Source organism: Patagioenas fasciata, chromosome 2, assembly GCF_037038585.1.
Source record: "Patagioenas fasciata isolate bPatFas1 chromosome 2, bPatFas1.hap1, whole genome shotgun sequence".
NCBI classification, from domain to species: domain Eukaryota; kingdom Metazoa; phylum Chordata; class Aves; order Columbiformes; family Columbidae; genus Patagioenas; species Patagioenas fasciata.
Window position 1 is genome coordinate 36,836,002 of NC_092521.1, and position 25,316 is coordinate 36,861,317.

Consider the following 25,316-nt stretch of genomic DNA (forward strand, 5'->3'; position numbering starts at 1 on the left):
CTTTCAATTATGCAATTGCCAAGCGCAGGGGAGCCTGTAGTATTCATGCTAATTAAATGATAGGCTAATGCACTGTAGTTACAAAATAGGAGAAATCCATAGTCATCTTCCAAATAATTAAAAACTGAAATTTCTGAATAGGAAATGAAATTTGAGCTGCCTTGACACCAGTGGGAATACTGCCATTTATTTCAGTCTAGACAGGTCTCCCCTAGTATTTGATAGCACTATATCCTAAATGAAGTTTTACTTGTCTGTCTGAGGGATTTTAATTATGATTTGCTGAATTATGATCAGCTACTTTTTAAGATTGAAATAAAACACAGTTATGGACTCCAACATATTACACAAGGGGATTAAAAAAACAAACACACACACACACAGTAATTTTGCATAGCAAGGCATTCATGCCAGACAACATTAATCAATCCTCTTTGGATGTCATTAATCTCTATAGGAACTCTATAGTTACACACAGAGAGAACACATCTGCTGTAAATAATTTACTTTCTCTTTTATTCTAGGCAGTTTTGCTACTAGTGAACAAAGCACCTTCTCTTTATTAGAGCTCATCTTCCTTTAAAAAATAGGCGAGCTTGATCTCAATGTGCTATGTAACAACTTCAATTCTGTATCAGAGTTTAAACACAAACATCCAGACAAACATTTTCATAAAGATTGTATTTGCATGACACAGTTCCAACTACCGCTTATTTGTAATTCTTATCTCATATCTATGCAGTAGGTGTGGGAGAAGTATTTCACTCTTGATTTTAATTGGATTTTTCTTCTCAATTAACATGCACTGGAAGTGTTTGTGAAGTTAATTAATTATACTGGTTCACAGTTTATGAAAAATTTGCAGGGACTTGGAAAAATTACATTATAGAATCCAGCTGGTTTTGGTTTTCTTCCTTAAATTTGTGTCTTGGACACTTAAGATTAACACTTGCATGTTTACACTAAAAAAAGTGAAATTTTGAGTCCGTGAATGTATATTTATTCCCAAGACTAGAATGCAACGGGAACACAGAGGGAGACTTTTATGGATGGAGTATGTGCATTGTGCTCTCTATGTGCCGAAGTGTTACAAAATTCTGGAAGAAGTTCAGCTTTTTGCATCGCACTTTCCTGTTGCTGAGCAGGCAGCGAGCTGTGTAAATCTCTCTCCATCATGATGGGCATATACCTCAGAATGCCTTCTGCACAGAACTGCAGAAGCATTCAAAATCATCTTTCCAATGTTCCATATGCAAAAAAAATCGCTGCAAGCCTAGAGATGTACTTCAGTGCAGAAATTAAATAGACCTCGAACATCAGCAAAATATTGAGCAATCTTCAGCTTTTCTAATCCAACTGCTTTCCCTTCACTTCTATTCACCACTCATTTCCCCTCATCCCACTCAAACACAACAGATATGCGGACAGAGATACACAACACACTGTTTGCCCTGACCAAAAAATAATTTAAAAGAAAATCTGCAAGGGTACGAGATGAGACATACCTGCATTGGCCGCCTGTACTTCCTGCATGCCGTGACATGCGCAATAACACTTGCATGAGTCTCTTTGCTGACATTAATTCCATTCACTTTGATTATGCACTGGCCAGGGTGGAGACCTGCTGCAGCTGCTACTGTTCCTATTAAAAAACAAAACAAAACAAACTTAGTTAACTGACTTCTTTTCCTAAACATCTCCTTTAAAACTTACAGTCCAAAGGCCTCATTTTCTTAAATCAGAATCTGCTCCCACTGATACTTCTTGCATACTTCCCCAGGTCACTGGGTGCTTCTGCACTCAGGCGGACTCCATAAAAAAATATGTTCCCCAGCAGATGATTCCATTAACAGAGACCAGACTACTTTCAAAAGGCTGTTTCATAAAACCAACATTGATTAGTGATATGAAAATGTGGAAAATATGTCCTAAAGGATTTTAAAAGGATTAAAAAAGGCCCTAGCTTGAAACTCACTAATTATAACTTTGACCACTTCTACTTCAAATTCTTTTATATGCTCCAAGATTATGAGTTTCTTTACTACTTCAGGTGTCTCTGTCTTACATACAAAGCAGAACATACTAGAATTTCTTGTTAAACATTAAGTGAAATATCCAAACTCAAAGACATTTCCAAGGATCTTGTTTCTTATGTCAATATTTTTTACCAACTCAGTTATAGCAGAGTGCCTTACAGCTTTAATCAAAGGATAATCAAGTAGGATATCTCAAATCTAGTTATTTTTTGGGGGAAAAACAAAACATTCCCTTTGAGCAACATAAAATATATGGTTCGGTGATTTATCTTCACAATGAAATAACCACCTTGGGAAAATCTTCTGTCCACTGAATAGGTACTATAAAAATAGCAGCTGTCTTCAAGTCTTTTCAATGTGACTCAAGCCCACTCCTGAAAGACAGCCTGCTGGAGTATGACCTTAGTTCCAGCTATCTGAACATTCACCTCCTCCATGTCTCTCTTGATACTGCCACGAAGGTGCCAGGGAAGTCAAAATGTATTGCCTGGAGACTGCAAGGCTGAGGTTCAGAAGCCAGCCGCTATGCAAGAAAGGCTACACTGAATTTGCAGGGCTGACAAAGAGAAAAGCTACATCATGACTTGTCAGCTGAGCATATCTGACAAGGAAATAACTTAAAAGAATAGACGTGGATTCCCTCATTTTAGGTACTATAAGCTTAGATGATAGCTGCATTTTAAATCTAATATAAAAAAAAAATCTTTGGAAATGACACCAGTACAACTATTGCAATCCTCCCCCTGCAAAAGATTTTTAAAAAAACATTTAAATGGGCCTCATTAAGTATCTCTCAAACAAACAAAAAAAAAATCTCTTCAAAAAATCCAAGGTCAATTTAGCAAAGTATTTAAGCATATGCTTAATATCTCTCAGGTTTAGTAAACCACACATGCAAGCACTTCAACACTGTTGAGGCTAATTGGAATAAAGTATGTGCTTAATGAATAAGGATAGGCAGTTGAATTGAGATCCAGGTGCAGAAATAATTATCATATCAGCTCAACAGTCTGTAGTTTATTAGACTTTCTCTTGAAAATCTAATTTCTGGCACCACAGCCTAGAAAAAGAAGTAATCGAGCTCTGTCCCAATACGGCTGCTTTGCAGATCTGTTCTCTCTAAATTCCTCAGCTACAAAGGGAGGAGGGGGTAAAAAGGACACAACTGCCACACAACAGCTGAAAATACAGTGTCAGTTTGCTCTACCATGAACAACAAGCAACAGCAACAAAGAATGCTTCAACTTCTTCTATCGCTGGTGCACCAGTCAAGAACATAGTGAGTTATGTGTGGCAACCATTTGACAATCACATGACAAAACAGACAAAAGAGTATTTAGAGGGAACATCTGCAATTACTAAGACAGACTGGGTCACTAGCACCCTTGAGAAGATTTGTGAAAAGCACATTTTCTGTAAAACGTTTTCAGAACACTGCAGAACCATATGGCCACCTAACAAATTAACGCTCAGGGAGAAGGTGATTTTGCATCCATCAGCTACTCCTCAGTCTGTGAAGAATGCATGGCCTTAACTTTCCTACATTTGTATAAATGCATATCAAAAATTAAAAAAAAAAAAAATCTATCCAAAGCTGACAAAGTAAAAGAACACTAAATAATCTTATTTCATTTTATTTAATATGTTTGTTATTGGAGGGGGGATCTAAGGTGAATCACTGGACCTAATTTTGATTTATCCCAGCCATGCCACTTCTCTATTAAGTGTGTATTTACCACTACAGCTCTTACAGCTTACCTCTCCCAACAGCATGGACGACTGATGGCCCAAAACCCCGAATTTGGAATCCAAGTCCGTCTGCAGAGTCAGGAATCTTCACTGTCCTGATACAAGCAAAGATTCAATTTGAATGGAGTAAAAGGTAGCATTTTGTTATTCAAGGTAAAAGTGGACAGCAACAAGTAGCTCACAAAGGTGTTAAAGAGTCCACACTTTGATTCAGTTCACAGTTACAGATACAGCACCATTCATACTCCAGATATTTTGCACCACTGACATCAAGAAGAGCAGCAAGCTGAGGTACCAAAACCAATCAGAGGAAGGCAATACTTATTTGCAGGGAGATTCAATATGCCATTTATGACCAAAGCATCACCATAGCTTTAAAATTCCTCCCAAAGGGACTGCGATTTAGGTAAGTTGCCACAGCACAGCATCACTGAAAGCCCTTGGAAGGCAGCTGGTGTCTCAGCCAAGAGGACAGAGCCTGGGGACCACAGAGCACGGCAGGCCTGGTCAGATGAGCTGCCGAAGACTTGCAGAGACTAGATCCGTATTACAATTTGTTAGCATCTAAGTCAGGGGTGTCAAACTCATTTTCACTGGCGGCCACATCAGCCTCACAGTTGCCTTCAAAGGCAAGTAGGTAACTATTCCTGCATTTACACAGTCCTAAAATTACATTTGGCCCTTTGAAGGCAACCGCAAGGTTGATGTGGCCCCCGGTGAAAATTATTTTGACACCCCTGATTTAAGTGTCTGCTTGGTGAGTACTATTGAAAAAATATTTTGTTGCACAGTTGCTCAGAAATACTGCAAAGTATTGAGTTTTCTAAAGCAAGAATCACCTACTACTGTTCGTTAATTTGTAGGCACATTGTACTACGCTCCCGTTTGGTCTAAGTGCGACAGTAATAAACCAACTGACAAACATAACCAAAAAAAACACAGTTCTGAGAATCAAAATTCACATCTGTTCCTAAAAATGAAGCCCCGAGCTCACCCAAAGTAAGCAAGCATGCCCACACGATATCAGCTCAGGTTCCAGAAAAAGCATAGCCCTTATCAGAGCTAGTCAGGTCATGCATAACAGTGCACTGAGTTAACTTTGCAGCCTTTACTTCCAGAGCCAGCTCTGTTATTATTCGAGGGATCTTTGCCCTGAACTCCATTTGCCAGTGCAAAAGCAGAAAAAAAACCCAAATCGATGCTGAAACCGATTTTAAAATACATTTGGACTGTAATAAGCTTGATTTACAGCTAGTTTTGAATAACATCATTGCATCACTTCTTGTACTGTCATTTTTTTTCTGGTATACATAATGTTCAACATTTGATGACTACTATCAGTGAGGTGAGATCCAAAATCCATTTAAGTATATAATTTTTTAAAATATTAGAACATTCTTGAGATTAATAAATTTTCATGTGAAATATTTCATTATTATATCATCATGTACTACACTTACATATTAACTAAGGTTGATACTACCTACATGGTTTCATTCTGAAAATCCTTTGTGAACATGCTAATGAGCTATGGAAGACCATCACTGGCAGTTTAGGCTAAGAATTAGGCTAAGACCTGTCTCTTCTGCCAACGCAGCTGTGCTAGCAGCAGCTCCTGACAAAGAGCAGGTAGCACTGAGAAAAGAACTCTTCAGCTCCTCGGAACTCCTCATGTACTAGATCATCTCCATCAACCTCGAAATTCACCCACACTTTCACTGGTAAGTTGTATCAGAAATTAAACCAAGATCTATACTAAAGAAAAGCCAAGATATGGTTTTTATGTTTGCTACAACATTAATATCTACTGGTGTGGGGTTTGGGGTTTTTTTTGGAGTATCTGTCCAAATGATGAACTTTATGCCACTTTTCTTTCTTTACTCTTCTCCCATTTCTGGGTGCCATTGTATTTCTCAACACACCTTTGCTTATTAAGAGGGAAAACAGGTTGTCATTCTAGCATTGAACCAGTGCCATTCTCAAGGCACCCCGTGTGTCCTTGCTGGTAACACGGAGTGGCTCCTCTGTACCCTACAAAATTTGGTCAGAATTACTCCTGACCACTGTTTCTCACTCCCTTCTTTCTTCAGTATGTATAAACTAGTACCAACTGCACTACCTTTATTAATAGACCTATGCCCATTTACATACTTACTGAAGCCAGCCAGTAGGCCTCGCTTTTTATTTATTTTACATAACAAAAAATGCATTCAGGTAGGAAAGGTCAAACCTGTGTACAGAAATGCATCTGTTAGATAAAGATGGGGAGCTCTTTACTTGCTCCTGCTGTTTACACAACCAGCACACAGGCTGAAGTGTCCCATTAGATCACAGAGTCTGACTTCTGCCAAACCAGCAACTAAGTCCCAGGCAGAGCAAATTGTTTAATAAACACTGTGAGAGATAAGTGGTCAAAACTATCCACATAGTCAAGGAAATTTCATTTACATTTACAGTTCCTGCATGTATTTAGAGTGGCAGAGCTGATGGTCTAAAGCGCTGTTGCTGACTGACAAATGTAATAAAACAAATTCAAAGCAGACCAAATGGCTTGAATTTACAAAGTCAGATTAGATACAGTATTTAAAGTAACTTCAGAGCAGTGCTGTCTGAAGTTCCACTGGTCTTTTAAAATTCACTTCTTAGTTTGTAAGAATTTCCCCAAAGGCACAACAACTTACTCCCGTGGCTTAGTGCTCACAAGAACCCGTAGGGGCTTTCTGCTGTTCAAACACGCTTTCAGGAAACAATCCACTTCACTGAAGGGGCGCAGAAAAACCAGGTCACCGTTAATGGCAAAGATTTTTTTCCCAACTTCCAAGCCTGCCATCTAGAAAACAGTAACAGTTGTGTGTATGTTTGCCTTTTAGAATCACTAGCGTTATATTTTCTTCTGCTAGCACGCAGCCTCAGTAGGAATAATGACATGCACGCTTCCTTTACATTCTTTATGTCTCCTTCACAGATCACACACAAAAGACTTACACCACAAAATGTTTCTAGAACTGGTTAAATTGACGTGAAGGTACAATAAACACACATTCTGAAGAGACATAGATATAAGACCTAGTCTTAATCAAGATTTTATGACAGTGCCACAATATCAGTTAATATTTGGAATATTTAACACAGTTTTCACTGGGCCCATTTATTTTTTATGATGCTACCTAGTTTGTCCATCCATCAATCTCCAAAGAAAGTAAAGCCTTTTTTCATAAGGATTAATGATTGATATTTTAGTAAGTGAGCATTTATTAAGTGCCAGAACAAAACAATATCCTTAAATGTTTCATGGCCTTTGAGCCAAAGGTATGGCAAGCCAAATTGCATACAGTTTTTAAACCCTGGTCTAACATGAAAGGAACTGTAAGCAGTTGGATGGCAGGAGTACACAGAGTGGCTCAGGGCACAGGCTAAGCCTTAGCACCATCTAAGGTGATTGTAGAACCTGACTGCCAGAAACCACCCTGGACACAGCTCTGTGGCTTGTATTATATTACTGATTCGCTGTATTACCTTTTATCTTAAATTTCTGTTCCACCATGAGATTTAGAAACGCTTGAAATCTAGGTCTAAATTACTTCTATTGTAGAACAGACTCATACTTTATGTTCACACATACAGAGACTCCCATGCAGTTCTGCAAAACATGAATGTACCCAAAGAGTATCTACAGCAATACTAACAAATGGAAAGGCTGTAACTTATTCATTCAGATTCTTAAATTCTAGACTTCATCCAAAGCTTGATACATCCTTTATTATGAAATATATCAAGTGCAACTCACAGACTAGATTTATTGATTTCATATTCCACCAAAAATGTTTATTCCACTCAAGATTAATGTCAGCACTGGAATAATATAAAATGTATAAAAATAAAATGATACATTTTATATCACCACTCAGTACAACAATTTACGTGAGCAGAAACTGATAATGGTGAGAGCAACATTAAAAAAAAAAAAAAGGAAAAATATTCATGATCACAGTTTTCTTGAAAAGTTGTCAGTGTCACCTTCTACAACTATAGATTTTCCTAGCTGATGTACAACACATAGACTTGTGATCAAGTGAATAAAATAGGGAAGATAATTTATTATACTTGATACCTCAGCATTTGATCCTTTTTCCACCACTTTAATAATTGGCACCTTATTTTTATCTTCTAAACCAAAACCGTAGGTGCCCTCATTAGATCTAATCTGAAAAATAAAATTGTTAAAAATATGGTTCAGAAAGGCATTAGGACGAGCTAAAGTAAATCCCCATTATTAAACAACAATACATAGTGCTAATTTATTGTCACTACAACCAATTTTTTGACTCAAAGCAGACAATCATTGCCTTTCACTCACCAGTAATGATTTGGCTATGACATTTTCCACGACTTTCAGATCATGTTTCATGAGTCTGTGCTTCATATTTGACCCTTCCATTTCTTCATCCGCGTAAAAACGGAATAGCAGTGGTTCATCCTTAAATTCACTTTTCTCTAACACTATATGATATAAAACCACACATATTAATCCTTTTTCTTTTCTTTTAAACTTTCAAATATCTTTCATGAACCATAAAACACTGAACATGTATACACATATTGAATGCTAGCAAACTGTCTCTGTGTGTGAACCTACGTACATCTTCATTCTTAACATAAACTAGGATTTTTATTTGGATCTATTACAAACAGGTATCACTGTGCTCATTTTCAACTACAACATCTGGATTCCACCAAGCTGAGGAAGACACATTAGCCTGAAATGGTTCTAGTGAAAATTCCAAACACAGGGATTTTTCCTAAAAATATTTTTAAAGATTATTTTGAAAAGTTCTGTTGGACAGCTGCTAGAGATGCTCACCACCAAGTTCTGGCAACCCCCAGGTGGTGAAGCATGCCAAGTTCAGTACTAGAAATTGGTTTGGTGGGATGTGGACGAAACTGGCAGACGGACGAAGTTTGCGGGTTCAAAAATTAAAAGAAAAAGAACAAAGAGTGCCGGAGAGGAAGTTAATTCTCCTTCCTTCTCTAAACAAGTTGGTAAGAAAACCGTTTCTTCCTCTTTTCATTTCAGTAAATGACCTACTGCTTCAATACTTTCACTGAAATCTTCCCTCTGATGGTAGTAAGAGTGACCTTGTTCACCTCATTTTTGGTACTGCACATATCTCTCCTCTCCTTTCTTCTTTGTTTGCCACTGTCCTTATGATTTTCTCATTTTTCTACAGTCCATTTTCTCCTATTGTCATCACGTCACTTTTTTAAAGTTGTGCTCCATACTTTATTCACTTCCTCCAAAATGTCTCACTTATTTTCTATGTATTTCCTAATTTTTTGAAGTCTCATCTGTGCAAACACGTATTACCTGCTTAAGAAATCTCTTTCGAAATGTCTAATAAAACTGCTTCCCCTAAATCTTCTAGAAACTGAATTTTTCCGTACCTGCTATAACTTAAACTGAAAATGCATTCAGAGCACACAACAGCGATTTTTTCTTGAAGACTGTAGCGCAGGTCTCTTCAGCAATACAGTGAAATGACTTCCTATCCCTTCTGTAATATCTTTACCAGCCCATGCATTCCCTTCCAAGTATGTAGACAGCATTAAATAAAAGGTAAGCATAGTTTGTACAGAATGTACTTACTTACCATGGTGCATAAACCCGTTATCACAAAGAGCTACACCAAATATCATCGCTTCTTCCCTTGTCCGGCAATCCCCCTGTTAAAACATACCATATTTTTCAAAAATATTTTTCAATATAGCAGCAAAATGGATTCTATGCATAACATCACAGGTGTGGCAATGATTGTATATCTACCACCGCCACCTTTATATATGCACTTATAGCATACACATAAAACAGCATATACATGTTTATCACAGAACCACAGAACAGTCTGGGTTGGAAGGGACCTTTATGTAGTAATACCTCTTTATAGTTACAAATAAATATGTAAACATTTTAGTAACACTGAACATAATAGAATCTGAAAGTGTCCAAGGTTTTAACTTTCATTTTATAAAACTGGTACACATTGACTGAGTGAATAGGACACCTTGTTCTTGTTCCTAGTCCCCTTAAAATAACACAGAACTAATGACAACAAATTAGTAGTGACTTTTATCCATCTAGTCAGGAAGAGTTTTTCAGAGCCTATCCATTTCGTTTTAAGCCATAAACAATATTACATGTTGAATCAAAAAGCTAAGTCCCATTAACACATTTAAAGTTAAACTGCAAATAAAGAAGATAAGCACAAAAGGCATGAACAGTATGGCTGCTGACGGCTGATTTCTGTTACTTTAAGAAGATTACACTCACACACGCTGTTCTAATAACCCTTACACAAAGTGTTTCCATGCTATTCTGCTTAATACATCACTACTTTTCAAATTAGAACTCAAATGCAAAATGGACATAAATCCAAAGGTTTATACTTGCCTGTGCAATCAACCAGTCTATGAGTTTGTTAGCCATGACAACAGATTTGTAGGTTCTCAAGTGATAATCTTTATCCCTTTTTAAAATAAAAAAAAATTAAAAATTAAAAAAAAAAATCAAACAAAACCTCAAAAGAGCCTAACAGGAAAAAAAAAAAGTATATTTTATAAACAAGTTAGTGCAAGGATTGAAACATTTTTTAACATTTCAGAAGTTGCCTCTGGAGTAAAAAAAAAACAAGTTGACCCTTTCAATGTGGATAGAAAGGAGGCTGACCAGATCTTACTTGAGCGATAGCATCACTGGAGTAAAGTCAGTTGTTTTGTTAAAGCTGGGACTCTCCAGATGAGGTAATGGAGTGTATTAATACATACAGTAAGCATACAAGCATATCCATCAGAACCTAGAAGGCTCTAAAATTCTGTTACAAAAGGTCATATTGAATGGAATTTGCAATCATTTAATGATTCAGTTATGCTTTTTGTCATGATAGCCTTTCAATCTTGTTTGATTACTCCCAAGAGACCAATGTTGAAAGGATGGATATGGTTCCTACATTCAAACACAGCATCTTCAGATTATATACTTCTTCCAAATGACTCTTTATGGACTTCCCAACTGGACTCACCTAATTACTGGGGTAAACAGACTGTGAAGGCGACAGTACAGTCGTACACCCTGTTACAGAGAAAGATAATGTTACTTAACAACACGTTCACAACACTGAGAATATAAGAGGAATGGACGCAGTAAGGAAGCCTATATGTTCTAAATGCCTTCATTTGGGTAGTAAAAAAGTCTGTTCAAATTTCTACATATTTTCATGTGCCAAGACTTAATATTTCCAGATAACAATATTGATTAATAAATTATCAGAAAGAAAACATTTCCAATCTAATCAAAGTTTCACTGAGACACAAGCAAAAAGGATAAACTTTAAGGTAGCACTACATTCTGCAAGTACAGTACTTTCAAAGAAAAGTACACCAACCCTGAAAGATAAAGCAATGTTTCCATGTATTAAGGTTTTCCCAGTCACTGGTTGCTATTCTACACACAAAATGAGTAATTAAAGTAAAAAAACGCTGTATTTGATTACATGCATGAATACTTCAGGTACAAACTGAAATGACAACTAATTTTTTTTGTTTTAAGCAAAAAGATTCAAAGATTGGAAATGTTTTCAATTAAAAACAAAAAATAAAACATTTGATGGAGTTTAAGAAACTATCATCAGAATATGTTATTTTAAAACACATTAGTATTTGTTAGCAGACTATCAAAAAAGAATTAAGCTTTTAACATGCAAAAAGAACCATGGCTGACAATTATAAGCTGTAGCAAATTAGATTCCATCTTCCTTTGCTGTGCCTGTTAGTTCAGTGCTGAACATTTTTCTAGATATACCTTAAGAACTGAGTACAGAAAATCGAATACCCGAATGCCAACATTTTCTACCACCTCAAAATCAGGTAACTTCATTCAATCATTTTGTTATGCTCAGTAATGTAGTTGGACAGCACTGTCTATCTGTGTTTAATCTACATGACTGCAGATCTACTGCCTTGTTAATGCACTAATAAGAGACACTCAGATTTAGACAAAATTAGAAACAGTTTTCTACATACAGCTTCATATCTATTAAAATGGACTGAAAAATACATTAGACTGAAACATCAGCTTCAGAATCACCCAGAAACACAGGGAATGCATCCTGCATATGAAACCATTAACAACAAAAATAACTAAAAAATATCAAACTTTATTTTTTTTATTTAAAACATGTAACAAGCCAAAATCTTTCCTTACAAATGGAAAACTGAACCTGAGTAACTTAAATACAGAGATAAGCAAGTGTCATGGGAAATTATTTATCCTAGCATAAGTCTTTACATTATTTTTCAAGCGGAACCTCCACCTGTGATATGGTCTCCCAAACAAGAGCAACTATTCCATTCCGTACCTTAGAGATCACATCCTGCATCTCATTTCTGGGGTAGTATGTTCCATCGTCATATCGGAATCTGTACAGCATGTGTTCGGGTTTAAATTGGTGCTTATCTGTAACTAAATTTTAAAAAAATAGGTGACTTTCTGAAGAAGTCAACAGGAGAGAACAGGATCAGCATCATTTCTTCTAATAACAGCAATATGTAGATTTCAGACAGGGAGGGCAGGAAGCCAAATTAGATCATCTGCCCTCCTTTATGCCACTGGTGACAATATTTCTCGCTACATTTAAGCACTCCAGAAGAAACCAAACAATTTCAAGTCACAGGGCAGAGTAAGAAAGGCAAACAGGCAGGTAACAGCCTGAAAAATAAAGCACTTAAATCTGTTCTAGTCATTAGCAGTTTTCAAAAGCTTGTCGACCAAACAGCCAAATTAAGCTTCTTTTGCAACTATTCATACTATTGTCCCACATTATTCTCTGTTCTAATTCTTGGAGAGGCCAATCTCAGATGAATCAACAAAGATACGAGCCCTCTACAACACATCTGACCAGTCTTGCACTGTGAAGGAGAGGGAGAGGCAACATCATCCTCTATACACACCCAGCTGAAGGTCTTCAGTGCAAGAGAGGCCATCATTACGAAGGTGTCGATAATCATTTCCCCAAAGAGCTATGAGAAAGGATCTTAACATGGATTTCCAGAATTTCACAAGATTCCAATGACAGCCTCACAACTTCAAATGTTTTGTCCAAACAGTCACATCGCATGATACAAAACTTCTGGCAATGGTACTACAGCAATTCTTTCTGAAAAACACCTGATTCATTTGATGGCTGAGGACAGCACCAGGCATTAGCACCATCGTAGGATAACCATCTTGTATTAATTACTGGTTTGCTTGCAGATGTGAGCTTTAATTTTGAAACTAAATTTGCATGTCCTCAACTGATAAAGGAGGCTACTGTAATGTCTTCATTAATCAGAGTAGCAGACCTGACAGCGTGAAGTAATTCTTCTGTACGTGTCTTCCTATCCCAAGTGACTAAACCATCATCCCTTATTCTTTTCAAAAAAATTTAGTTAGGCACCATAAACTCTGTATATTAAGGTGCCTTCTGTCTGCGTAATTTTTCATGCCCCTTCAAGCTCTTCAGTACCTCCACACATCATTTGATACATGGACATAAAAACTGGACTTCATATATTAAGTGATTTCACCAACGCCATGTGCAAGAGCAAAATAACTTCTATGCCTGCATTTGATGTATCTACTAACAGTAAAGCCCAGGACACTATTCCAATTGCCTTGAACTGATGGTTCATGCTAAGATGATTATCCAAAATAACCCCTAAGCTCTTTTACGTACCATTGCTCCTCAATACATCAAATGTAGGCTACAAAATTTTCACATACAATGCCTAGTATAGCTATCTAAATGAATTTAATTGATTGAGACAATTTCACTCAGAAAAAAAGATACCTTCTAGTTCTGCAATTAAAAATAATTCCCTGCTGTTGGAGACAAAATATATTACACTAGATTAGCATACATCAAGAGTTTTTAAAACCATCAACTACAGAAAACAGAAAAAAGCCACCACCTGGACAGTATTCCGTAATGCCAGATTGTTCCTCACTGTTACAGAGATGCTCAGGGAGAGAACCAGGGCCACAAAGCACTCCTCCATCCTTGCGTGCCCACAAGCAACAGAGCAGGCTCTGCCCTCTGCAGAGCACAAGCACCGCGCTGGCTTTGCAGCCCCGAGCTCTGGGAAGCGAGGAAACCAGACAAGGATGCTTCCAGCTACAGTACTGTGTAAAATAGCACATTTATCCAGGGAATGCTCTGAGGGAAGCTGCAAATCATGGAATAATGGCTTTTTTTTTTCTTTCCCCCAGGGGTTGTTTTCTGTGGTACAGACCTGATTTGGCTTGTTCTACTCGCGAGGAAGGACAGACGATCCATCAGCTACTACATTAACATGGAAAACTTAAAAAAATTATGAAAACATTCAGCTTTCTCTATAGCCTTCCTTTTAAATAGATTCATCTATATACTTGCAAGGCCAGAGTTTCAAACACTTAAAGTTGATAAAATGCTGCATTATCACTAAAGCAAGGAGCCCCAAGTTGTTTTGTACACTGCTCCTGACAACGTACCTACACTTTGCGTTGAGATAGATATGTATATGGCACACATTAGAAAAGGAAATTGATCCAGGTTTAATCTGGTCTGGTCTTTTTTTTGCATGTATCATCCCAGAATACTGCACAGCCACATAAACACCTATTGATTTTAAAACATATTCAGACTATTTTTGTAACCACAAAGCTCGTTACTGCCTTGAGAGGAGGCTTCCACTTCTAATCATCAGCAGTAAGTGACTGGACAAAGTATCTCAGCCTATTGGTTGATATAAGTCATTCCATGTATTAGAGAATTACACTGGATGGATTTAAAACAGCAACATATAAACACATTTTTCCATTTTGCAAAATGGAATGAAAAAAAAAAAAAAGGAACACCATAACTTTTGTACTTGCAAGAGTTCACACAGCAGGAAGTAAAACAATGCCCATCACAACATGGGTCTGGCATTGCTAGAACGAAGCCCAGCACAGTGAAAATAATGTCCGACACAGTGAATATGCGAAGTCTAACAAAGCCCTCTACAACATTTGCAACGTGAATAACAGCCAAACTTTCTTTCTCCCTTGCTCCCTCTGTGAAAACAGATGGTTCATTCAACTTTATTTTAAGAATTCTATTTTCACTGAACCACAGCTGGATTCACTATACAAAGTAGCATGTCTGGCTCACATTTCTATGCTCTAATATAATTACCCTTTTATCTCACGAAATCACACAATATTCATTTAACTCTGTATTGAGAAAGTCTACAAGTGTATTTGGATATGAATTACAAGATCAGGAGAAGAATATTTGGCAACAGAAACATTCCATTGAAAACAATTCTGTGTGTGTAGTAAACATAATAGCATCTGACATTTGAATGATGGCAGAGGAAAATCATGTAGACTGACATTAAAGAATTAAAGACTACATGACTACTGACGTATAATGTTTTTCCTCCTAATCTGTGCATGTTTCGAATGCACACAGCTAAGTGGCACCCTGTTACCATAGCTTTCTTTCCAGACAAAGACACTGAAAACATAGTGGCAAAGAACTTATAAATTATGTATTAAATTCACTACTGACTAAACTACGTAAGTTTTAAAATGTATATTATCAATAATTCCATCCAAACTTACACCCTGGATCTATGCTGGAACTGAAGCTAACTTCACAACTGTTTACTATTTTTTTTAAGGGACTGTAGCTATTGTAAGCCAAATATGCCTTCAAAACCAGAAGTTTCTCCAGTTTACTTGTATGGTCTTGTTGGCCTAGACCTTGTAAAAGGACAGAGTTGAGGACCTGCTCTGGTAAAAGAAAAAAGTCGCCAATGCAAACTACCTCCAGAAATCAAACCTTCTTATTCGTTTAAAAATCATTTCAGTGATACTTCTCTCCAGAATGAACTAAACACAGCTGACTGAAAGTTTCAGCATGAAAAGATCAATGTTAGTAACTACAGAATGCAGTGAAAAATAAGGTCTTAAAATTCAAAAGATTAAACCGTTGTGTTCTAGGTTGCATTCCACCAGTTCCACTTGTAATACCTAACAAATGAGTAGGCACAGTTATCAACAGTCAACTGTGGCTCACTCTCTTCTACAATTCTTAGTTAAAAATATACGCCTGAAAAAGCCTGGCCTTAATAAAAGGTTTAAATCCTTAAAAGCAGTCTGTGGTTCTCTGTTCCCCCGGAATTTATTTTTGCTTACAAGAGAATAGCAGTATTTCTCTAGGTGCCTGCTTGCAATGTTGTGATGCCAACAGCATAGATGTAATCTGATTAAATCAATGGAGCCTCTCTCAGTAAATCTGCTAGGCAGGGACAATGGCCCCATGAGGTCCATGCAAAGATATAATGCAGATTCAACAAGCTGTCTTGCATTATCAAACAAAATTAAGGCCATTCTAATTACAACAATTACCTTGAAAACAAGTAAGTTAAAACTGATTATATTTACCATGATGGATAATACCGTTCTCTAATAAAGCTTGGCCAAGATGAACACCTTCTTCAGATTTGTGTATCTCTCCGATTTCCAACAACCAGGACACAAATTCACTGTATTAAAAACAGACACACAAAAAAAACCTTTAGATGTACCACCATATCTACTACATTTCCCTCTTAGTTACTTGTGTTTCTTACTAGCCTAGTAAGTGATTCTTAAGCCTAATTATCTTCAGAATGCCATATCACCTTTAAAAAACCCACTCATTTAAACTTTCTAGTTAATTCAACATAAACACATATGGTTTCCCTCGAGATGTCTTGCCTTTTTTGTTTAGAAGTATCACCTTTGCACATGGTGCACCATTAGCAAGTTTGCTGATGATACGCAACTGGGAGGTGCTGATGACTCTTCTCAGGGACAAGAGGCCTTGCAGAAGGATCTAGATTGACTGGAGCATCGGGTAATCGTCAATGGCATGAAATTTAACAAGTCCAAATGCCAGATTCTGCATCTGGGATGGAGTAATGCTGGGCACAAGTATAAACTGGGAGAGGAGTACCTAGAAACCAGCCCTGCACAAAGGGGTGCTTGTCAACAGCAGCTCAACAGGAGTCAGCAGTGTGAGCCCTGACAGCCAAGAGGACAAACCACATCCTGGGGCACCTATGACTTTCTCCTCCTCTTGCATTTAGTCTTCCTAAGCCATAGGTATACTACAACATTTTGAAGATTCTCCTGACATTTTTTAAACATGTAACCTGCATTTTGAAACTCTGGACCTGACGTTCTGGCAAGAGGAGGATGGAAACAGTTTTAGAGACAGATTTTTTAAGTGAAATAAAGCAAAACTCTAAACTAGGCACTTCAGAGACAAAAAAGGCATTAAGCAAGTTGGGAATTATTTCTTTAAAGAAACTATTTAATTGATTTTCATGTTTGCAACATGTCTTTGTAGCCCTGTCCCTTTAAAAAGCTACTCTGCAATATGAGTACATATCCATAAATTTCTGGCAGATCAATTTCCATTTTGGCTAAATTCTGGGAGGCAAATAGGCCTAACAGACATTACAAATAAAGTGTGGTTTCTGCAGAATCCCAAAGAAGATTTAAAATGTGTTTTTAGCTGGTTAAAATTTATGCTATAAAATGCACATAATACCTTCCAAGAAAGCATTTGGGGAAAGTGGTTAATTTCCTCTTCCTGTCTTTGATGAGATTCCCTTGTTTGCACATCATTTTGTAAAGTCTTTCTCCTTGCTCAGAGATCATCACCCAGGTGTCCTGTTCCATGCCCAATTTTAAACCTGCCAAAAATGTATTAAAATTTTATGAAGTGATATTGCCATTATATTTCAATATCCTTCCCAAAAGGGAGAAGCAGTATCGGTATTTTACATACAAAAATAGTAAAGCAATTGTTTTCCATCGTTTTTTCAAAATCAAGATTCATCTGTGGACATCCAATATTCATAAAGCATAATCAAATTTTATCTATAATTTCCTCATAGTGAAGTTAAATTGTTGCTGAAAATGTACATCTGTACTGACATCACCATTGATACTGCAGTAATAAATGCTAACACTGATTTTCAAATTTCAGTATACAAACATTTGCAAGCAAGTAGTCATGTCTTTCACAAGTTTAAAAGAAAAGTGACTTCATTTTTTTCTTACCATGTGACAATAAAAATGTTTTCACATAAAGGAAACTTTTTCAAATTTCCAACAAACAAGTTATCTGTTATACATTTGTTAGTTTCACAAAAGATTGATTCACCCCCTTTCCACAAAAGCACCTACACAATCTCATTTTAGTTGCTTCAGAATAACTGACAACTATCAAGGGTTTTAGTTCAGTATTTATTATTTATTTTTTTCCCAATTCTCTTCTTGATAAGATCATTATGCTTTCTGGATAATAGATGCTGAAAACCAGTTTCTGTTGAATTATGCATCCTATTGGCTACTCACAGAAGCTTGTGCTTCCAAGGAATACCACAGACCTTCATATCCCATGCACTTTCTCCACAGGCAATTATTAAGTCTGGACAAATCACACACCTCTTGGATGTCTTATGTATGTGTTCTCTGTTTCTGTTCAGATTTTCACATTTTTAAAATTATAACTGTACATAACGGATCTGAGTAATAGTCTGCCACTTCTTAAATTCTGAAAAAATAGCCACAAAAATCATACTTGTCGTGAGAAAAAGCTAACAATGGTATTGGGAACAGATATCAGAGTGTCTCTCTGAACCTGATAGTGGTGATGCCACGCAAACAGATAAAACCTAATTTATTTCTAACAAAAGAAACCTTAACCAAAATACTACTTTTGGAGCTTACTGGATGTTAATGGTTTTTATTTGTATTGACCGCATCAGGTCATCCCAGCATCCTCAGCCTTAAAGATTACCACCTTTTAAAAAAATTTCTAACTTGCTGAATGTCCCAGGTGGTTACGGGAAAGCGCCCCAAAAGACTTCCAAGCAAAAAGTTTCCAATTCAGCTTGATTTCTCCTAGCAGGAAAAAACAATCTATTAAGTAGTCCCAGATGATATTTCAATTACAATCGCTGAAATCTCTGCTAAAGTACTTCATTTAGTACATTCTCTCCCTTTTGCTCTATGGATTCCAAATTAAAGTGTAGGTTGGGCTTCCCTAAGTTCTCTGAATCGCCGGGTCTCCCAATACGAATGGCCCAGCAAGTCCCAGCCACACAGCACACTCGAGCTGGGTTTCCCTGTCTGGCTCCTGCTCCACACGCTGCATCTCCCTGGTCTGCAGCTCACTGCAATCTGCCACTCACACACTGCACAATGAGGAGGGAGTCACTCACACCAGCCTCACTCCCAGCCCAACAGATCTGGCAAGTCTGTGCATTCAATTGAGTTGGTCTCAGACTTACAAAGGAGATAAACCACAGTTCTCGCATGTGCAGCCACTCAGACTTCAGTGTAATTGCCTACATAGATATATATACACACACAAAAAGGCTCCTTGTCTCACTAAGTAAACATACAATTAAAGCATCTGAATGTTCACAGTGAATGAGAAAGTGTTTATACCTACATTAGGACAGAGTATTTGAATTCTAAAAAAATAGCTGTTTCATTCCTGAGTCATTTGCCAACCTGCATGCAATTAAGTTAATACACCCTGCTTTAGAAGAGGTATTAACACAAATTTTGAAAAAAAAAAAAATAATCACTGTGCTGGAAGAGATGGATAAATTCATAAGCCAACAGACAAACTGAGATATTCAAGAATACTTTTGAAAACACTGTGTTCCAAACTGAGTCTAAGTGTGTCCCAAATCCTCTCCTGCTCTGTCCTTTTCCTCTTTAGTAAGTTGCCTCCTCGATGGCAAACCCACTGCAAACACCAGAATTAAAACAATTCCCCAAGTCACAGGATGATAAAATCCTAGGTCCTGGCTTGACTTTGGGAAGGTCAGCTCAGACCTCAAGCTTGGCAAGGTTTACCTCAAACTCACCTCCACTACCAAATGCTCAATAGAGTAGTGTGAAGTGGTAAAAATGCATCAACCTAAAGTTCTCCACTTTTTCTATTTCCTACCTAAAGGTATCAAGAGTCAAGAGAGCCAAGAAATTCAAGAGTGAAGTGGGATTTGGTAAAAATCTTTGTAGCCAGGCTCAGACAAAGCCCTATACAGAAGCAGACAAACCTGGGTTTTGTTTAATTTGAAACCATCTCTACCACATTGATTTTTCATTTGTTATTTTTAACTGTCAATGTTTTAGTCCTCCAAGGCATCTTTTTAGCTTTTCTATTATTAATTCCCATTGGCACTGTTAATTAGGCAGTGCTCTGATACCCTAGTCCAAACTCTGGTCCCGTGGCAGAGATGTTCCACAAATATCCAGTATTCAACTTTAGAAGATCAAATGAAGTATTGTTACTCTCCATTTACAACAGAGGCACAAAACAACAGGCCACAGGAAATCTGAGCCAACCAGAAAAAGAATCCCATATCTAACTACAAGGTCACATCTTCTTTCAATACCAAGGCTCCAGACATCGTTACTGATTAGGATACTTTAGCTTAAAAATGAAATTAGCTCCAGAAGATGACGATGTGTCATCTTTCCCTGGTTCTACTTTGTGCTGGTTTCACCTTCAATGCATGAGGTTATTTGTCGTCACATTTGAGATCAAGATTATATTTCATCCAAGTATTCTTACACCGTAATTCAGTTATTCAAAAAGACAGTTGTTTGTGAATGGTGATTTCTTACTTTCTTGGGTAGGGGAGAATACATGAGGGATGGAGTTTTGGGTATATTCTGTGCCATTTCCTGGTGGATCATCTGCATGGAGATCCAACATCGAAAACTCACTCATGTCAGTGATTCACATGTCCAGTCATAAAAGGGAATCCATACATACAAATCCCACAAGGCATTTAGGACAATTTTTGCTGGTTTTACTTCCCCTCAAATAACACAAACCATAATACTACACAGACCTCAATGAAATTATTACAATTTATACTGGATGAAGATAAGCTGTAAAACTGTAGGTTAAATCATCAGCCCATTTCCAGGACAGCTTTCACTAGCAGCATACACGATTCAAGCCATTATGCCTTTCCCAGTACAAGTTTGATTTATTTTTTCCAAGCTGGTATTCATAAACCTTCAGCTGAACCTGACACTACAAGTTGGCCGAGCAGCTGGTTTTGCTTTTCATCTCAACATAAAAAATACCAGCATGGCTTTCTGGCAAAGCAATGCAAGGCAGTTTATTAACCTACCTTTTCTTCTCTCTCGCTCTTTCAAAATAGCTTCCAGCCATTCTTGTTTCTCTTCAGGGGTTTTTGCCATGCACACAAACCATTTGTTCTTTGCTGTGTTGTGGATCTTCCAGCCATTAATGACAGTGTGGCCACTGCTGTGGTAGTCAGCTGGGAATAGATAAAATGGCTTAAAGAGCAACAACTTTTAAAAAAGCAATAGTCGTTACAATTATTAAGAGCTCCTATCATGATAAGCAAGGCTCAGGAAATACAGAAGAATAAAAATGTGCCACTTGTGAACTATAAGTCAATAAGCTGTACTTTTAACTTTTAGCACATAATGTCCATTTTAAAATGTAACAGAGAATTGCCTAGCATAAGGAAGAATGTATAAACTCATTAATAAAACAGGCAGAGCCCTATTGAAAGAACAGATCACGGTACTTAGAGCACTTTTGTTTGTGTTAAACTGTAATAAATAAATAAATAATTCCTTAAAAAGCAACATCATGGTTTTGCTCCTTAAACTACTCAGAGCTGCTCTGCTGATTGAATGATTTACTACTAAATTTTTAAAAGGCTAAATATTCAGTTTGAAGAGTAAGCAGATCATATGTATTTGATGTATCTTTACTGGGTACTTGAATAAATATATATATACATTTACTTGTTTACACAAAATGAAATATAATAAAAAGATTCACTATGACCTTAAAAGAATGCACTAGCAAAATGCATATATTTATAAATATGTTCCTAACAAGCCAGTCTTCAGTGTGCACATTATGGGGGAGAGGTAACGACTGTTGATCTTAGATATCTTGACCTTTTGACGCTTAACTTTTAAACCACTATGCTATTAAAAAAAGACAATTTACTCCTTATTATTCTGTCTTTATCTACATAACATTCTATTATAACATGCAAGGCCATACACATTATTCAGAAATTAGCTAAACAGACTCCTCTCCAAAATTAACACCCTTGAATATCCTCAATTAGGTTTATAGGCATTTCCAGGGGGAAAACTTGTAAGGCATAAGTGTCCCATGACAACAAATAGATTTTTTTGCATAAAATACAGATTGAAACTACAACTAGCAACTAAAGTACAAAATATTAAAAAAATCAAAGGTCAACATTCTCTCATCATGAACTTTCATTAAGAGACAAGAAAGTCCTAGGGCCAGCCCAGAATACTGTAATAACCACAGAGCTTTTTATTTTGTATAAACTCTTTCATAATTCAGTACTATTTTGTCTAATGAGATGGGATTTTCTGAAACTGAAACCCTTGCTGAAATGCTTGCTAAGGTTTATCATAAATCTCAGCAGACATGTTAGTATCCTTTCAATAACTCTGCATTTTAATTAGATGGAAAGCAGCCAAGCTTTGTATACTGGGCTGGGAAATGTCAGGAACTACTAGAAAATCATGAGACTGATGGCTAATTTCTAAACCAATGAAACTTTCTAGTACTCAAAGTCTGTAAGAAAGTGCAAGCAGATCTATGACAGGGAAAAGATGAAGTTATTCTTCCAACATCATGTTTATAGCACTTAACTATTTATAACATTTTTATTCACATAACCTATGCACAATAGTGTTTGTCTCTTTCAAAAACTTTCTTGAAAGCCACTCACCATATCATTTATGCACTGTCAGAAAATCAGAGTCAAAAGTCAGGGAAAATAAAGCTTCAGACAGAAGCTTTCTGCTGACAGACTACAGCATTTTGGAGATCAGAGGCAGGAGAGCTACTGGAGGAAGGAAGGTTAAGGACCCTTCGTATTATTTAAGCATATACTTGTAAAGCTTGCAATATGGCACTAGCTGTGCCTTTTTGTTTATTTATTAAGTTAGAGGTTAATACATATAAAACTACAGGGTGATATTTTTCCTGTAGTCTTTATTACTGTACACCCATCATCGCAACACCCGTGTTTGGTACGGAAATATTACGAACTCTAAAGCAGTGAACCACAGCAGTTAAAATTGCAGCCAAAAAAACAAAAAAGACAGCTCGGGCTCATAAACAAATTGAAATCCTCCCATGGATTTCTGGACAGAAATTTGGTGTCAACTTAGTAGTTTAATTCAGAAAAAATGGCTCATGCAGCCACTTCAATAACTCAATGGGGAGGTGACATTTTAAACATGCAGCTTCCTTGGCACCTGACTTTCTGTAACTGCAGGGCAATGAGCACAGGCAGTTTGACATTTACCTCATACCACTACAAGCTCACTGAATTCTGTGAAAAGCCCAATCACCTAGCCGGGTACTGAGGCTATATACAGATGGCAATGAGTTCAGGAGGAGGAAATCGGGTAGTATTCACCCAGTTTTGCAAAAAGAACCCACCGTGGTGATGCCCAGCTGGACTTCAGCCGCAACAGCCCTGCTTTCACTGTTGCTCCTCATGAGCCTCATGACTTCAATTTCCGAAGGCTCCCATGAGCAGTTTGTTCTCACCAGTACCCTTTTCAAGAGGCTATGGGCATGGATTTCAGCATTACACTATCATCCCATATGAACTCAGACCTTTTTCGGACTGGCTGCTGCACAAAATCTGGACAAGAGCTGCAGATGGGCAGCCAAGAGGTGTGCCTGTTCCAACAGGCCAGCTGCACAGGATATACACACACTATTCACCGAAAGGCAACCACAGCCGCCAGTCAGGCTAAAAAACTTATTTGCAAACCCGACATAATAGTTAGAGAAGGAAGAAGAGCATGAGACTTCAGGTTGCCCATACGAAGTATGAACAAACATGTTTAACAAGTCATTAAGCCTCCAACTTCCCAAGAAAAGGGATACTTGGTAATACACTAAAGCTTGTGATTTGTTCTGTAACATATTGTTCAAAATTCGAGACTCAAACCTTTGAGAGATGCATAACAAGCAATTTGTTACAGCCATATACAACAGAATTTGTTTCTTCCCTTAAAAAAAACAGAGAAACCTCTGTACTGAAGTACTGAAGTTTCTCAGATTTAAGGTTCTTAGGAGCACTGATGCTCAGAAATACCACGGAAATAATAGCTGTATAATATCAATTCCCTTCCTCCTCTGTATACTTTGAGATGCAGTCTCTGGTTATTATTGTTATGTAGTGTTTTCTCTATTTCATGCCTCATTTCACGAAAGCAGGCGACAGAGCTAAGATACTATAAGCAACCATAAATCTGGTATTTCCTAAGTCTCAAGTGCTTGCCTTCATAAACTAAACAACATTCGTTTAATGGCTGATGAGTGCCTTTAGAAATATACTTTTCTCTCAAAACTGAATTTTAAAAAAAGGAATAAAAACTACACCATCACAAAATATACACCTTTCTAATACTTCCAAGTGGTTGTGCGGTCACATTGTTTTAAGAACACAAATTGTCTGCCCTGGTAAGTAATATGCATTCCACTTTAATCAGTGCAATCAGAAAAAGGCAGAGCGCTTCATGACGCTGAAACAAAAAAAGAAAGCTTCCACCAACTGCACTGCTCAGCCAAGACCTAATTTCATCAAAGAAAATTTGCTTTTCAGAAAAAGCTTTGTTAATTTCTGTAGGCATGTCATTAGCATAACAATAAACCACACTGAGAATCTGTTTTCCTATTTCCGTGCTTCTACTTACAAACAATGCAGACTACATTCCTATATCTATCTACTACACTGAGAGCAAATGCTCTTGGTTACCCTGTTCCCTGCAGCCCTGTGGTTCCTTATACCAAGTGAGCAGAGGATCCCAAAATCTATGATAAAGAACTGTGCAAGTGTCATCTAGACTCAAGTCATTAATGCAGAGACCCATGAAGAGTACATGAGAAAAGTTATGCCTAGATATGAAAGCAGAAGCACTCTGCACTCAGAGCTCGCACTCTCAATTAAGAATTATAGAAAGTGATGGGGAACAGATGACTAAGGATAATAAAATAATACAATACCAAAAAAAGAACACGCAAAGCTAATGTGAATGATGCTCAGACGACCAGACTACTACACTTGGCAATGAGATGAGACAAAAGAACGCAGAAGAATAGTACTGGGTCACAGTTCAAATGCGGATGACTAGAGAGGATGAGAAACAAGACATCTGGGTGCAACGAATGAGAACAGTACAGAAACTGAGACAGCGGAAGGTTAAAGAAGGGCATCAGGATCTGTGTGAAAGGAAAACTATCAGTGTGACAACAGGGAATACGCTTCTGACTATAAGGAAGGAAAACAGGTTTTTCTTTAAAAAAACAGAGAGGTGGTGTCAAGAGAAGGACATAAAGG

The 25,316-nt window shown here is 37.3% G+C and overlaps 1 protein-coding gene across 3 annotated transcripts in view; it reads right to left on the reverse strand.

The window, feature by feature from the left end:
- The window catches only part of PREX2 (phosphatidylinositol-3,4,5-trisphosphate dependent Rac exchange factor 2), a 171,867-nt gene that overhangs the window by 82,978 nt on the left and 63,573 nt on the right, over nucleotides 1-25,316 (reverse strand). For 2 of the 3 annotated variants that reach the window (XM_065830622.2, XM_065830621.2), the window contains exons 10-21: nucleotides 21,060-21,209; nucleotides 17,441-17,585; nucleotides 16,288-16,388; nucleotides 12,194-12,297; nucleotides 10,859-10,908; nucleotides 10,231-10,306; nucleotides 9,434-9,506; nucleotides 8,143-8,285; nucleotides 7,897-7,989; nucleotides 6,467-6,615; nucleotides 3,795-3,880; nucleotides 1,506-1,642 (exon numbers count right to left, since the gene is read on the reverse strand). In XM_065830622.2, coding sequence (XP_065686694.1) covers nucleotides 1,506-1,642; nucleotides 3,795-3,880; nucleotides 6,467-6,615; nucleotides 7,897-7,989; nucleotides 8,143-8,285; nucleotides 9,434-9,506; nucleotides 10,231-10,306; nucleotides 10,859-10,908; nucleotides 12,194-12,297; nucleotides 16,288-16,388; nucleotides 17,441-17,585; nucleotides 21,060-21,209 — 1,307 coding nt within the window. The remainder of the gene's footprint in view (nucleotides 1-1,505; nucleotides 1,643-3,794; nucleotides 3,881-6,466; nucleotides 6,616-7,896; nucleotides 7,990-8,142; nucleotides 8,286-9,433; nucleotides 9,507-10,230; nucleotides 10,307-10,858; nucleotides 10,909-12,193; nucleotides 12,298-16,287; nucleotides 16,389-17,440; nucleotides 17,586-21,059; nucleotides 21,210-25,316) is intronic. The other variant, XM_071804036.1, reaches the window with a different exon arrangement.